Genomic DNA, 16,455 nt, shown 5'->3' on the forward strand with positions numbered 1-16,455 from the left:
TGCTGGTGTGTGTGTGTGTGTGTGTGTACCAAAACTCTTTTCTTCCTGTAGGCAATGTCCCTTCTTCATGAGAGCACTGAACCCTAGTGTACTTGGCCTGAGTACCGTTAGTGTGTTTTGGTTTTTGAAACATGGTTGGCCTGGCCCCTGCTGCAATCCAGCAATCCCCCTGCCTCAGCCTCCCAGATGCTGAGATCACTGGCATAGGAGCCACTGTGCCTGATAAGGTCCTATCAGAACTACTGTGCCTGGCTGTACATAAGGTCCTATCAGAGATCAGGCACACTCATCCATTTCTCCATTCGTCTGATTTCACAGTACACCCTCCAGAGGAGCGCTTCTAATGGAGACCAGATGGTGCAAAGCTGGAAATATTTACTGTTCAGGTTTTTGGATTTTTACAGAAAGGGTTTGCTCATCTCTGTGATAGGTTTAGACTGGGTAATGCACAGCATACAAATGGACCCCTACTCCATGCTGGCTCTCACCTTTAATACATTGTCTGCACAGGAGCTCAAGGTTGACCTGAAGCTACATAACACCCTGTCTCAACATCTCTTACTCACCCACAAATATTACTACACAAGTAAATAAATAACTCTACTGATAGCTAACAGTAAGAGTAACATTGCGATGACAACCAGGGCCTGGAGGGATGGCTCATCAGCTAGGAGCACTTGCTGCTCGTCCAGGAAACCAGTTCCATTCCCAGCACTCGAGGCAGATGGCTCACAACCACCTGGAATGCCTTCTTCTGGCCTCCAGGGGAACTCATATGCACACTCACACACATGCACACTCACATGCCCACATGCACACTCACACACATGCACACACATGTACACTCACATACATGCATACTCACATACATGCATACTCACACACATGCACACACATGTACATTCACATACATGCACACTCATATACATGCACACACGTATCCACATTACAAATACTCTTTTAAAAGGACAACAAGAATATAGCAGGAGTGAAATTCTACCACCTAAAGTACGATCTGATTGTCAGATAAAGCAGCTGTTTTCTAGCCAGGTCTGTTGAGACACTTAGGGTAGGAGACAGAGACAGAGATCCAGAGAGGGAATGAGAGAGGAGGTCTTACTGGAGGGGAGAGAAAGATAAATAAATAAATAAATTAATTAATTAATATTACATATTTTAGCTCTAGCTTATACATATAAATATATTATATATTTTATATTAGAATGCACTTTCCCCAGTAATTTTTTACTTATGTAACAGTTTTATAATCAAGTAGTGTTTTCAGAACACTATGAAGTAACTCACTTATTCCTCAAAAAAACTCTAAGAGGTAGCCAATGTTAAAATCACCCCCATTTTATAGATGAAGAAACGGAGGCATGAAGAGACCAAGCACTCTGCTCTAAGTTTCTCAGCTAGCTAGTCCGGCAAGATGGCACATGCCTACAATCCCAGAATCGGGGAGGTAGAAACAGGAGGAGCAGAACTTCCAGTCTCGGCTATAGACCAAGTCCAAGTCCACATTTAAAAAACAACAGAACCCAAAACAGAACGAAACCAATCCTTTCTAAGGCTCGAGGCTATCTTATCTGTCTGCTTTTCAAACCTATTGAATCTTTTTTTTAAGATTATACATACATATACATATACACATACACACACACTCATGCATACACACATGCGCACACACATATATACATACATACATATATAAATGTGTCTCTGTGTGTGTGTGTTCTGTAGCTGTCTTTGGAAGAGCAGTTGGTGCTCTTAACCACTGAGCCATCTCTCCAGCCCTGCCTTATTGAATCTTACACAGTAAATTCAACTAATTTCTTCTGCCACTGAATGTCCTGGAAACAAGAGCTCCAGGTCTCTGATTAGAAAGACTTGGGGTTGATAGAGGGATGGAGTTTATATTTGGTGGTCGTTTCCTCCCCCCTCCCCGTGTGATTTATGTGTGTCTGCATATTGTGTGTGCATGTATATGTACATGTGCATGCATTTACATTCGAGTGCTGGTACATGTGTGTCCTGCACACTTTTGGAAGTCAGAGGACAACCATTGAGTGCTGCTCCTGTACTTCGAGCCGAATCTCTGCTCTTCAGTGAAGGCCGCTGGGCTCCAGGGAGTCCTCCAGCCTCCACCTCTCAGGAGTACAGAACTACAGATGCACTTCCTGTGGGTTCTGGAGATCTGAAGCTTGAGGCATGTGCACTACCTGCTGGACCATTTCCCCAGCCCTCCCCTAGTGATTTTTGGAAGGAATTTGCACTTCATCTTAGCGAGAGACCAGAAACAATATCAGAATTTAAAAGTTTAGTTTATATTCATTAGCATCTTGGCCTCAAGACACAATCTCCACCCCCACCCCCACCCCCCAAAAAACCATTGGCTTAATTAGCATTTTGTTACCATTAGGACCTGACCATCAGCTTGCACCATCATTATTTCCTTTTTCATTCTAAGGGACCCACAGAATGAACTGAGTTGACCACAAGTGACCAAAAGCAGCCACGAGGGCAGCTACCAAGTGAGGGCAGCTAGTACCAAGTATTCTCTGAGCACCGCTTACCAGAGCCTGCTCGGACTCCTGTGGGAGATAAAAGAAGCAGAAGGCAAGGCAGAAAGAGTCTTAGCCTGAAAACAATGTATCACTTCCGCGCATCCAAAGCAGAAAACCTAGACAGGCATGTTCCTGATGCGAGTATACTAGTTTAGGGTAGGTGGCCTGAATCCCATCACTGGCCACCAGCTACTGGAAACAGACCAGTGTGCACCTTGGGACTTTGGTTTTCCCACTGGAAAACAAGCTATTAAACACAACCCCAAAAGCATATTCAGCCTTTGAGATCGGAGAGCAGTTGTTTGTGGAAGGACGCATGATCCTAGGGCCCAGGGCTTGTGTCACCTGATGACTGAGACTGGAGAGTGAGGGAAATAATGTCTTCTTAAAGAGCAGATGTGGGTGGATAATTAGAAACCCATGTAGCTGACGGCTAGGGTGTCTGTTCCATGTGGAGGATATATTCCTGAAGAGAAACGGGGTGACTCACAGCTGCCTGTAACCTGATCAAATCAAGCTATCCAATTTCCTTGCTCTGATCCTAGGCAGCCAAATTATCCTAATTCTGTTTCCAAGGCAGCTTCCCCAGGCAAGTTCCCAGACTACAATTGGATGCAATTGGAAGTTGACGTGTGTGTGTGTGTGTGTGTGTGTGTACAAAATTAGTTATGTGAAAAGTGGATGAAATTATATAATTATATAATGAAAAGGAGATGCGGGCTGGAGAGATGGCTCAGTGGTTAAGAGCACTGACTGCTCTTCCGAAGGTCCTGAGTTCAAATCCCAGCAACCACATGGTGGCTCACAACCATCCGTAATGAGATCTGACACCCTCTTCTGGTGAAGACAGCTACAGTGTACTTAGATATAATAATAAATAAATCTTAAAAAAAGAAAGAAAGAAAGAAAGAAAGAAAGAAAGAAAGAAAGAAAGAAAAGGAGATGTGGTGTGGTGAACAATAACACAGCAACACATTGGTCGGAAGTCAGTTTCATAGGATCTGGGTTAGCCTTTGAACCGTTTTGTAAGACCTGGAAAAGCCTGGTTGACTTGGTAAATGGAGACATTCTGAGCCTGCAAAGCTGAGCAGGGGTGTAAATCAGTCACTAGTACATCCTCCATGCTGTTCTGAGCAGGGGTGTAAATCAATCACTAGTACATCCTCCATGCTGTTCTGCTTGCATAGGTGCGGGCCGGTAGCTTTGGGGAACAGAACTGTTATTTTCCCTGGTCAGTCTTGTCATTCAGGGATGCTCAGAATGGCCAAGAAGCTCAAACTTCTCCTCCCATCCAGCACCTCTACCCGCACCTGCTTACTCCGCAGCATCCATGCCAGTGGGACAATGGAAGACGTGTTCAGAAACAGGGAGCGAAGAAGCTCAACCGTCTACAGCTGTTTCCCCTCCGCCTTCAAATGCTGCTAGAAAGGCAGGGGGTGGTCCCTGGGTGTCAGCTGCGTCTCCAGTCATTCAGCTTCCCTTGGATTCGGCACCCTCTGCCTTCAAGCCAAATCAACTGTGTAGCAAGATTCTATTCTGCTTCCATGGAGTCTCTAGATGCCAGGTGTGCTCTTGGCTCCTGCGTCTACCTTCCCTTCTTTGGTCTGGAGGGAGGCGAGGTATCTTAGCGCATGCGCTATGATACCTCCCCAAGAGCAGTCCTGCTTACCCGCCTCCCCGAGCTCCTGGCATCAAGGTCATTGGAGTCACAGTCTCAGCTTACCAGAGGGGAGGGCGGGCAGTCTCCATCTGTTTTGTGACTGTGGCAGTGAGGGTGCTTCACAGCCTCTCTGTGAAGGATACACCTTCACAGACAGAAGTGGGAGTCCTCGCTATCTGGCTGGGACGTTCTACATGTTGGGAAAGGATGAGCCGGCCCCATCCCTGCATCTCCTTTTGCTGGATGTATTTTGCTGCTTCTGGAATCAAAGGTGAGAGGCTAGCGCAGTGCTCCATATGGGCTCCTCTGGAGCCTTTTGGTGAGAGATGGGGTAGGGCTGGAAAGACAAGAGCACATGGGCGTGCTCAGCCTCTTTCTGACTCTTGATCATCAGGGTGGGTAAGACCAGCCCCCCCCCCCCAAAAAAAGAACTCATCCACTCATTCCAAAGTTATCCTAGCTGTGTGGATCCATCCCGCATTTTGACCCCAGAGATGGTCTTATTTTGAAACGCTGACCCAGGTGCTTCTCTTTGAACAGCCGTAGAGACAGCAAATGGCAAGTATGCCCAGAAATTGTTTAGCGATCTTTTTGAAGACTACTCCAATGCTCTGCGTCCAGTAGAAGATACGGACGCGGTGCTGAACGTCACTCTGCAGGTCACGCTCTCCCAGATAAAGGACATGGTGAGTGACCTTTGATGGTGACACTTCAGAGAGGCAGTGACAGTGAAAAAACAGGTGTTTGCTCCTCAATGGGTGGGACTTTGGGAGAAAGTGAAGCGGGCAGTCCTGGGTACCAGCTGGCAGGAGCAGGGAGAGCAGGGCAAGGAAGCATTCAACCGAATGAGCTCCTTACTGTCACTTACTAAGTGTTCCTCCTTACTGTCCCTAATGTTACTATCACCTACAGCTCTGACTAGCAGTCTAAAGCAATGGAAGGAAGAGTGGTGCATATGGTAGGATCCTATTCATAAAAATGTCCAAAATAGGTCTGCTCATTCAGACAGACAACAAAGCATTGGTTGCCAGGGCCTGGGAGAGGGACCAGTGACTGCTTAGTGACTATGGCCATTTCTTTTAGGTGTGACAGAAATGTCCTTAAGTTAGGTAATTGAGATGATTATGCAGTGTGGTAGGTGACTGGAAGCCCCTGACAGTTATAGTGTGGCTAAGATGGTGGGTTTTAGAATTTTAATTTAATTTAATTATTATGTGTACTTGCCTGTGTGTTTGAGCATGTTAGTGCAGTGACTGCAGCAGCCAGAAGAGGGCGTCAGAGCCCCTGAGCTAGAATTACAGGCAGCTCCCCACTGCCTGACAGGTGCTGGGAGCTTATCTCAAGATACTTGGCGCACACCTTTTTTTTTTTTTTTTTTTTTTTAAGATTTATTTATTTATTATGTGTAAGTACACTGTAGCTGTCTTCAGACACTCCAGAAGAGGGCGCCAGACCTCGTTACAGATGGTTGTGAGCCACCATGTGGTTGCTGGGATTTGAACTCTGGACCTTCGGAAGAGCAGTCGGGTGCTCTTACCCACTGAGCCATCTCACCAGCCCGGCGCACACCTTTAATCTCAACACTTGGGAGGCAAAGGCAGGCAGATTTCTGAGTTCGAGGCCAGCCTGGTCTACAAAGTGAGTTCCAGGACAGCCAGGACTATACAGAGAAACCCTGTACAAACTTTCCAGTCCCCTAAAATAGTACTTTAAGGTTATGTGGATTTAACCACAATTTTTTTTTTAAAAAGATTTTTATTTATTTATTATGTATATAGTATTCTGCCTGCATATATGCCTGCAGGCCAGAAGAGGGCACCAGATCCCGTTACAGATGGCTGTGAGCCACCATGTGGTTGCTGGAAATTGAACACAGGACCTCTGGAAGAGCAGTCAGTGCTCTTAACCTCTGAGCTCTATCTCCAGCCCTTAATCACAATTTTAAAAGAGGAAGGTGGTGTTTTAAAATGACATGGCTGATTTCCTCCATATACATATTTAATTACACAAGCTATCAGATTTAAATGATGTTTTCTTTTGTACCTGGTAGACATTTCACGTCTCCTGGCTCCAGTGTATCATTAGTTGGTCCGCTTTCAGAGAAAACTTAGCAGTTAACCTAAGAAAAGATATAAAGATGCAAGTACTGGTCTCATCAGGAAGAGAGAGACAAAGAAAGACAGAGTGAGAGACAGAGAGAGACAAAGAGAGAGACAGAGAGAGACAGAGACAGAGAGAGAGACAGAGAGAGACACACAGAGAGACACACAGAGAGACACACAGAGAGAAAGAGAGAGACAGAGAGAGAGATAGAGACAGAGAGAGACAGAGTGAGACAGAGAGAGACAGTGCACTACATCAGGAAGGCATTGAATGCGGCCTTAATAATCAATCAATCAGGTAGAATTTTAAAAGGTCTCCTTTGTGGGTTGAAAATAAGTGGGCACCCTGGAGATTCCTGCTATCAAGAACAAGTGTCCCAAAGCCGGACATGTGTACAGGATAAAGTGACATCTGGATTCATTGCTTAGGACGAGAGAAATCAGATTCTGACAGCTTATCTGTGGATCCGTCAAACCTGGCACGATGCATACCTCACATGGGATCGAGACCAGTATGACGGGCTGGACTCCATCAGGATTCCCAGTGATCTGGTGTGGAGGCCGGACATTGTCCTCTACAACAAGTAAGCGCTGCCCACACTGGAGGGGTCTGGGAAACGAACCTACTGATTTAATAGAAACTTAAACATCATTTAAAACACACGTGGAGTGTGAGCCTGTGTCCTTATTCAAATCTCAGATGGTCAGAGTATCGGGTCCTAAAAGCCTAGCGTTTGCCGTCCTCTGTGTCCCTGCAGTGGTAGAAGCATCATTTTGACCTTTGTCCTCTTCTTCACATGGAGTTCTCTCTGAGTTCTGTGCCAGAATCTCTGTGCCCAAATCCCTTCTCTTACAACTCCCGATACAGGCTGAGCTGGCCACCCTGTTCCAGCGTGAGCTACATCTTCACTCACTGTATCTATAATAACCTTTCTCCTCCTCCCTCTCTCTTCCTCTTCCTCTTACGTGGTGGTTTTATTTGTTGTTGTTGCTTTGTTTTGAAAGGCAGGATCTTTCTGTTAAGATCAAGCTCCCCTGGATCTGACAATCTTCCTGTTTCAGCCCCGCAAGATCTCTACACCACTCTAACTTAGCTCTTTTCCTCAATAAGCTGGAAGGCTAGGTCTTCTATGTGAGAATTTCCTGGAGAGATACGATTTAATCTGCTCATGATCCAGAGATCATGTAACAGAAATGCTACCATGGCTAGATAGGATGTGCCGCCTGGAATCTATCCTGTGGGTTTCAGACCCTAGAGTGGAGGGGAGTGTATCTTGGGGCTGTTTGGGCTCTGCTCAGAGCAAAGCACATAGGTTCATATTTCTGAGACTGTAAAGCATAAGTGAACCACCTAGAGATTTTGAAAAAGTCAGATTTGGATTTAGTAGTCATAGGGTGGGCCTGCAGTTCTGAATTCCCACAAGCTCCAGAGAGCAGTGGATGTCCCTGGTCACTGGCTATACTCCAGATGGAGCCAGACCTAACTCAAGCTCAATGTCTCCACCTTCTTCCCGTCACCATGGGAGCTCCTCTATCTTTATAAAGATTTATTTATTGTTTATTTTATGTATATGAGTACACTGTAGCTGCATAGATGGTTGTGAGCCTTTATGTGGTTGTTGGGGATTGAATTTAGGACCTCTGCTCGCTCCTGTCAGCCCTGCTTGTTCTGGTCAACCTCACTCACTCAGGCCCTGCTCGCTCTGGCCCAAAGATTTATTATTATATATGTTTATTATTATATATGTCTCAAGGTTTATTTATTATTATAAATAAGTACACTGTAGCTGTCTTCAGACACATCAGAAGAGGGTGTCAGATCTCATTACGAGTGGTTGTGAACCACTATGTGGTTGCTGGGACTTGAACTTAGGACCTTCGGAAGAATAGTCAGTGATCTTACCCGTTGAGCCATCTTGCCAGGCCTCCTCTGTCTTTATTCTGGAACCTAAGCTCTTGTGGATTGAGAGGGATTCTTCTACTGTTCATATAAAAATGGGACTTCCTGGTAGAAAAGAAGGGTACATTGGAAGTGATTCCAAACTCACAGAGAATGGGGTCCCACTGCCAAAGATACTGAAGCAACAGACACAGGGCATTGTCAGTAAGCAGTCCAGGACTTAAGTCAGTCAGGTTCCTCAGCAAGCGCCTGTCATCACCCTCATTTGCTCCCCAGGGCCGATGACGAGTCTTCAGAGCCGGTGAACACCAACGTGGTCCTGCGGTATGATGGGCTCATCACCTGGGACTCACCAGCCATCACCAAAAGCTCCTGTGTGGTGGATGTCACCTATTTCCCCTTCGACAGCCAGCAGTGCAACCTGACCTTTGGTTCCTGGACCTACAATGGGAACCAGGTGGACATATTCAATGCCCTGGACAGTGGTGACCTCTCTGACTTCATTGAAGACGTGGAATGGGAGGTTCAGGGCATGCCTGCCGTGAAGAACGTCATCTCCTACGGCTGCTGCTCGGAGCCTTACCCAGACGTCACCTTCACTCTCCTTCTGAAGAGGAGGTCTTCCTTTTACATCGTCAACCTCCTCATCCCTTGCGTCCTCATATCGTTCCTCGCTCCGCTGAGTTTCTACCTCCCAGCAGCATCCGGGGAGAAGGTCTCTCTGGGAGTGACCATCTTATTGGCCATGACTGTATTTCAGCTAATGGTGGCAGAGATCATGCCAGCCTCAGAAAACGTCCCTCTGATAGGTGAGTGTATGCTTGGAGCTTAGCTTTGTAGCCGTTGTGATAGCGTGTGTATGTCCCAAGCTAAAGCAATTGAAGCCATTGGCTCTGTGTTTTCGTAAAACCCATTCAGTGCCTGAAGGTGACCTCTTTGCTTATAGTGATGGTTGTTGGAATTAAGTGGTTCTTACGATCTTCACGTTCACAGAAAAACACTTGTTTATTTTGTATTTATCTACTTTTGGATTTTGAGGCAGAGTTTTATAATGTAGTCTGGGTTGGTCTCAAACTTGTTATTTAGCCAAGAAAGAAGTGGATCTTCTGATTCTCCTTCCCTCCACCTCCTAAGTGCTGAGACTGTAGATGTGTTCCACCAAACCCAGTTAACCTGGTGCCGGGAATCAAATCCAGAGCTTCATACAGGCTGGACAAGCCTCTGCTCAGCAGTGACTTCTGTTACCTGTTCACAGTGTTAGGGTCTTTCTCCTCAGAAGGAAACACAGCAGCTGTGCAAGGAGAAGAGCTGGAGTCTCAAGTCAGATATCTATCCTGCATATAGAAGCCTCACTCCACTTATAAAACAGAGGTTCCGGGGCTGGAGAGATGGCTCAGTGGTTAAGAGCATTAAATGCTCTTCTGAAGGTCCTGAGTTCAAGTCCCAGAAACCATATGGTGGCTCACAACCATCCATAATGAGATCTGTTGCCCTCTTCTGGTGTGTCTGAAGACAGGGACAGTGTCATAACATATAATAAATAAATAAATCTTTAAAAAACCAAACAGAGGTTTCTATGCCCAAAGGTGTGTGTGTGTGTATATATATATATATATATATATATATATATATATATATATATATGTATATATATATATATATATATATATATATGTATATATATATATAGAGAGAGAGAATCTGGTTATTCTAAAGCAGAATGCATTTTCTCATATTTCGTTTGTGAACCTAGTGTTTGCTAACAGCTGAGCCATCTCTCCAGCCCACAGAATGCACTTTGAAAAGTCTACAATAATGTAACCTGTAGCCAAGGGTGGCAGTGGAGGCTGAGGCTGCCATGCCTGCTTGTCTACCTACTTTGTTCTGAGATCCCTCTGTCACCTCCAACACCTCCTGCTACTGCCACCAAGGAGACCCCTCCGATTCAACACCTTGACCTGCTGCTATAAGAGATGCCTGCCAGTACCAAAAGTAACCCTTCCTTCATTAAGATAAAACACAAAGAGAAACTGCAGAACTCAGGGACATAGAGAACAGTAGTCACCAGGAGCTGTGTGGCCGTGTGTGCTCTATGGAATACAGTTAGCCAGTATCCAGACATGGGTTTTTATGGAGACATCCTTTTTGTTTTGTGTTGTTTTTGCTTCTTGAGGAGATAGGGTCACATGTAACCCAAGCTGGCTTGTAATTGGTTCTATAACTGAGGCTGGCCTTGAACTTCCGATCCTTCTTTGTCCACCTCCCAAGTACTGGGGATTTTCCCTTTTATGTCTCTTCATGAAAACCAGACACACACACACACACACACACACACACACTTTCCTTCTAAAATAAGCACAGGTTCTCTTCTCACTAATAGAGACAGGTATAGGAACCTTGGCACTTTTATCCTTTTATTACCTCTCTGGAGACAGAAATGAGTGACACTGGCCAGGCATGGTGACACCTGTCACCCCAGCACTCAGGAGTGGAGGGAGGAAAATCAGGAGTTCAAGGCCTGACTCAACTACATGATATCCTGGCTCAAACTAAAACCAAGCCAGAAACAATAACTCTGAAGTGGGATCAGTGACGGGTCCCTCTCGCTTCCTTAGCAGTGACACACAATCACAAGTCAGCAAGTTTCTAAAGAGAGATGACTCACAAGAATTTGGGAAGCATTAATCATTCCGGTTCTACAGTAATGTGCAATTTATTTTTTGTTTTTTCTTTTAGAATGTACATACAGGGATTTGGGGAACCTTCATTTAAAAAAAAAAAAAAAAACACAGCATTTTATTTGTAGCATCTATGAACTGTGCTTCCTGCCTCTGGTTGTCATTGTCATTAGAGACAGCATCTCACCGAACAAGGCTGGCCTTGAATTTAGGCTTCCATTTCCCCTGTCTCAGCTTCCCACGTGTTGGGAGGACCGACGCCTTGATGCCTCGTGGTCCCTCCCTCCCTCCTCACCCTGTAAGTGGAGACTGTACCCAGGACCTCATTCGTGTCAGGCAAGAGCTAAAGCCTCAGACCCTTTGCTCTTGCGTTTACAGAAACAAATTTACATTGTCTCTATGACAAGTAGAGTTTCATGAATGTTTCTGGCTCATACTCCTTTTATAGTTAATCTGGACTCTTTTTTAAAAAAAGATTTAAAAAATATTAATTAATTAATTAATTTATTTATTTATTATATGTAAGTACACTGTAGCTGTCTTCAGACACTCCAGAAGAGAGCATCAGATTTTGTTACGGATGGTTGTGAGCCATCGTATGGTTGCTGGGATTTGAACTCGGGACCTTTGGAAAAGCAGTCGGCACTCTTAACCGCTGAGCCATCTCACCAGCCCCCAAGATTATTTTTTTTTATTATTTTTTTTAAAGATTTATTTATTTATTATACATAAGCACACTGTAGCTGTCTTCAGACACTCCAGAAGAGGGCGCCAGATCTCGTTACGGATGGTTGTGAGCCACCATGTGGTTGCTGGGATTTGAACTCTGGACCTTCGGAAGAGCAGTCGGGTGCTCTTACCCACTGAGCCATCTCACCAGCCCCCAAGATTATTTTTAAAGATTTATTTATTATGATATCTAAGTACACTGTAATTGTCTTCAGACACACCAAAAGAGGGTGTCAGATCTCATTACGGATGGTTGTAAGCCACCATGTGGTTGCTGGGATTTGAACTCAGGACCTCTGGAAGAACAGCAGTGAGCACTCTTAACTGCTGAGCCATCTCTCCAGCCCAAGATTTTTTTTTTTTTTAATGTATGTGAGTACACTGTCTCTGACTTCAGACACCCCAGAAGAGGGCATCAGATCCCATTATGGATGGTTGTGAGCCATCATGTGGTTGCTGGGAATTGAACTCAGGACTTCTGGAAGAGCGGTTGGTGCTCTTAACCACTGAGCCATCTCTCCAGCTCCTAATCTGGACTTTTTAATAAATAATAAGTGTATGTTAAACAATATTCTGAATGCTGCTCTGGGATGGAGAGCTGAGCCATCCTAACCTTAGAACAGGACTGTTTTTACTTCAGCACAGGCTGGACTGAGAGCCGGGCCACTGCTGTCTCCCGGCAGGACTGTCAGCTCTCCAGGAAGACTCCAGCAGAACAAGCCAACCTCTGGGCGTGGCTTACAGTTCAAGATGGGAGGTCGCACTGAGCCATTTCTGACTCAGTAGGAGAGCAGAATTACCTCTAGGCCAGGCTATCACTAACCACAATAAACCCGGGGACTCCATGTCACTGAAGCACTGCCTGGCTGTCCCTTCAAGTCCCCACCCCATAAAAGCTACCCCTTGCTTTCTCTCTCTTGTCTCTGTCTTGCCGCTGCAGCTGTATCATGGTAAAGTTAACACACGCTACTCTGCCTCTGTCGTCAATGAAGTCGTTCACGGCTCTTTTGTCAACGCTGTCCTGGACCAGGCAATTTCCAAGTGTCTTGTCTCCATTTATAAGATAACCATATACATTTTCTCTTTCACCCATTAATGCAGTGAATTACATCAGTGGGCTTTCCTGTCTCAAATTTTGGACTCCTCAACCCAAGCCTACTCTTTCATGATCTATCAAAACACTCTGGGGAGTGGGGATATATGTCAATGGACGAGCACTTGCCTAATGTATAGGAAGTCCCAAATTCAATATAAGTACTAAAAATAGGGCTGGAGGCCGGGCGTGGTGGCGCACGCCTTTAATCCCAGCACTCGGGAGGCAGAGGCAGGCGGATTTCTGAGTTCGAGGCCAGCCTGGTCTACAAAGTGAGTGCCAGGACAGCCAGGGCTACACAGAGAAACCCTGTCTCGAAAAACCAAAAAAAAAAAAAAAAAAGAAAAATAGGGCTGGAGAGATGGCTCAGTGGTTAAGAGCACTGACTGCTCTTCCGAAGGTCCTGAGTTCAAATCCCAGCAACCACATGGTGGCTCATAACTACCTGTAATGAGATCCGACGCCCTCTTTTGGTGTGTCTGAAGTCAGCTACAGTGTATTTATGTATAATAATAAATAAATCTTTTAAAAAGTACTATAAATAAATAAAAAGTAACCATGAAGATGAGGATATAGCTCAGTTGATAGGGCTCTTGCCTAACATGAAAGAAGACCTGGGTTCAATCCCCGCCACATACAACCAAGCATGATAATGCATGCCCATAATTAGAGGATTAGAGAGAGGTTCATGATCAACCTCAGCTTCGTGACAAATTCAAGGTCAGTCTGAGCTAACCTGACACTCTCTATAAAAAAATGATAAATAATGCTGGGTGGTGGTGGTGCACGCCTTTAATCCCAGCACTTGAGAGACAGAGACAGGCAGATTTCTGAGTTCGAAGCCAGCCTGGTCTACAGAGCGAGTTCCAGGACAGCCAGGGCTATACAGAGAAACCCTGTCTCAATAAACCAATAAACAAACAAACAAACAAATAAATAAAAATAAACATAAAAATATATTAAATAATTTTATTACATAAAACTTTCCAAATATGTCTGTAGGAGAAATGAGTCACTATCTCTTTTCTTACCGTTTTTCAGGATTAAAACTCCTGCTTTCCTCTCCTCTCCCCATGAGTGACCTTATTAAAGAGTTAGCAGTTTGCCAGACACGGTAGTGCTTGTCTTAATCCAAGAACTCAGGAGGCAGAGGTAGGCAGATCTCTGAGTTCAAGGCCAGCCTGGTCTACAAAGTGAGTTCCAGGACAGCAGGGTTACATTGAGAAACTCTGTCTCGAAACAAAGGAAAAGAAAACAAGCCGGGCGTGGTGGCGCACGCCTTTAATCCCAGCACTTGGGAGGCAGAGGCAGGCGGATTTCTGAGTTCGAGGCCAGCCTGGGCTACAGAGTGAGTTCCAGGACAGCCACGACTACACAGAGAAACCCTGTCTCAAAAAACCAAAAAAAAGAAAAAAGAAAAAAAGAAAACAAACAAACAACAACAAAAGGTTTATCAATTTTATTACTGTTTCTCTTTTTGAAAGTAGTGGCTCTCCGTTGCCCAGACTAACCCTTACTTCCTGGGCACAAGCATCCTTCTGCTTCAACATCCAGAGAAACTGAAATTACAGATGTATATCTCTGCCCAGCCCTATTCCTCTTTTCAAAAGCCAGCCCTTGGCTTTGTTTGTAGGGAATGAGGGTGGGGGTGGGTTGGGGCTGGGGGTAGGGACAGGGTGGGGTGGGGGCGGGGCGGGGGCGGGGGTGGGTGCTGGTGGCCCTTCACCCACATCCGGGTCCTGCTGAGGCAAGGGCAGACCTCCCTTTTGCTCTCCTTCTTACCGCATTGAGGCATGAAGGTCTCCATTTCAGTTAGGCTGGCTGGTCTGTGAGCCTTGGGGCTCTGCCTGACTCTGCCCACCATCGCTGGAGACATAGGCACGCGGAGCCATATGTGCTTTTTTACTTGGATGCTGGGGACTCAAACTCGGGTTCCCGTGCTTACAGAGCACGTGATCTCACCCGCGGAACCATCTCATCCTTCGGCTTTAATTGCTAGTCTGTTTTCCCTGTTGTTCAGTGTTTACTTCATTTACATGTACCCTTCCTATGTCTTTCTTTCTTCTCTACTTTTCCTGTACTTTTGCCTTAGGCAAAGAAATCACATTTAAGGACAGCTTCTAGCTGTCTCCTTTCTCAGGCTATAGGGATTGTTTTCCATAACCATGAGGCCTGGAGGTATTCTAAGAACAGTCAAGGGCCATTGTTGTCTGTTGGATGAGATTGGACTGGTTTTTCACATGCTGGTAAACATTGGTGAACTGTTTAAATTACAGTCCAGGGTGGTAGGGAGTGTCATTTCTGTTATAGCTACCTGTACCTTTGTAAGTTGGAGACTTACTACACTTGTTTTATAGAGCACAAAGTTCAAGTTTACACTTTGCTTTGATTCTGAGTCTAGTGGGGGTAATGATTCTGGATTTCAAACTTAGAAAGTCAGATTCGAAAGTCTCTACTGCTGACCACCAGGGTAGACCTATTTCTTCGGAATGGTGTCTGATTCTTTTTTCATTGAATATGAAGAGATAAAAAAATGAACTTAGCTGGTGGTGTTCCTTTCATTCCAGGAAAATACTACATAGCTACCATGGCCTTGATCACCGCCTCCACAGCCCTTACCATCATGGTGATGAATATCCACTTCTGTGGGGCGGAAGCCCGGCCAGTACCACATTGGGCTAAGGTGGTCATCCTGAAATACATGTCCAGGATCTTGTTTGTCTACGATGTGGGTGAGAGCTGCCTTAGCCCCCGTCACAGCCAGGAGCCAGAACAAACCACAAAGGTTTATAGCAAACTCCCAGGGTCCAACCTGAAAACATCCAGAAACAAAGACCTTTCCAGAAAGAAGGAACTGAGAAAACTCCTAAAGAATGACCTAGGGTACCAGGGTGGGATCCCCCAGAATACTGACAGCTACTGTGCACGCTATGAAGCACTGACAAAAAATATTGAATACATTGCCAAATGTCTCAAGGACCACAAGGCCACCAACTCCAAGGGCAGCGAGTGGAAGAAGGTCGCCAAGGTCATAGACCGTTTCTTCATGTGGATTTTCTTCGCTATGGTGTTTGTCATGACCGTCTTGATCATAGCAAGAGCAGATTAGAAAGAAAGAGGAGGAGTGGGTTGGTAGACATTTGATATTTGGAGGAAAAAAATCAATAAAATTCACCTGTGATCTGCATCAGTGTTTGAGTTCAATTGCTGTTCATACATAATTTAGGGATAGGTTCGGTATGCTTTTATTCTTAACTTCAATCAATATCGTAGCTGCGTGTCAGGTTAAATCAAGCAGGAGATGAAAACTTTCAAGGATAAAGGGATGAAGGAAGAAAGTGAGAAAGGAGCCTCTTCACAGCCTCCCATGATGGGGAGAGGTGGCCCTCACAGCCTCCCATTTTAGGGAGTGGCAGCTCTCAGTTTATGTAATTCTTTATCTCTTTATTATTGCAGACAACAAAACACGGTGAGTTCCTATTTAAGATTTAAAGCAAGAAAAGACAAAACAATTCATTCTCTCTTATCTCTAGTAAAACTTTTTTTTTTAAATAAAAAGAAATGAATCCTGTAGACTCAGCATGATAGACACCTCAGGGGTGCCCTGTTCAGATGGGGTGCGCTGTAACCCAAGTCTGAATGGCAAATTAAAAATTTTGTCCTGGCCCGTTTATGGTAATTACATCACACCTGTAATTCTAGCCCTGGAAAGGCAGAGGCAGGAGG

At 45.1% G+C, this 16,455-nt stretch overlaps 1 protein-coding gene across 1 annotated transcript; it reads left to right on the top strand.

The window, feature by feature from the left end:
- The first annotated feature begins 4,251 nt into the window (after positions 1 to 4,251).
- On the top strand, positions 4,252 to 15,873 carry Chrna9 (cholinergic receptor nicotinic alpha 9 subunit). Its single transcript, XM_021163672.2, has 5 exons — positions 4,252 to 4,498; positions 4,768 to 4,913; positions 6,759 to 6,913; positions 8,506 to 9,038; positions 15,297 to 15,873. Exons 1-5 carry the CDS (start codon positions 4,435 to 4,437, stop codon positions 15,836 to 15,838), a joined length of 1,440 nt encoding a protein of 479 aa, XP_021019331.1. The 5' UTR covers positions 4,252 to 4,434; the 3' UTR covers positions 15,839 to 15,873.
- Positions 15,874 to 16,455: the final 582 nt, after the last annotated feature.

This window comes from Mus caroli, unplaced genomic scaffold (genome assembly GCF_978045245.1).
Source record: "Mus caroli unplaced genomic scaffold, Mus_caroli_1 scaffold_4, whole genome shotgun sequence".
Lineage (NCBI taxonomy): Eukaryota > Metazoa > Chordata > Mammalia > Rodentia > Muridae > Mus > Mus caroli.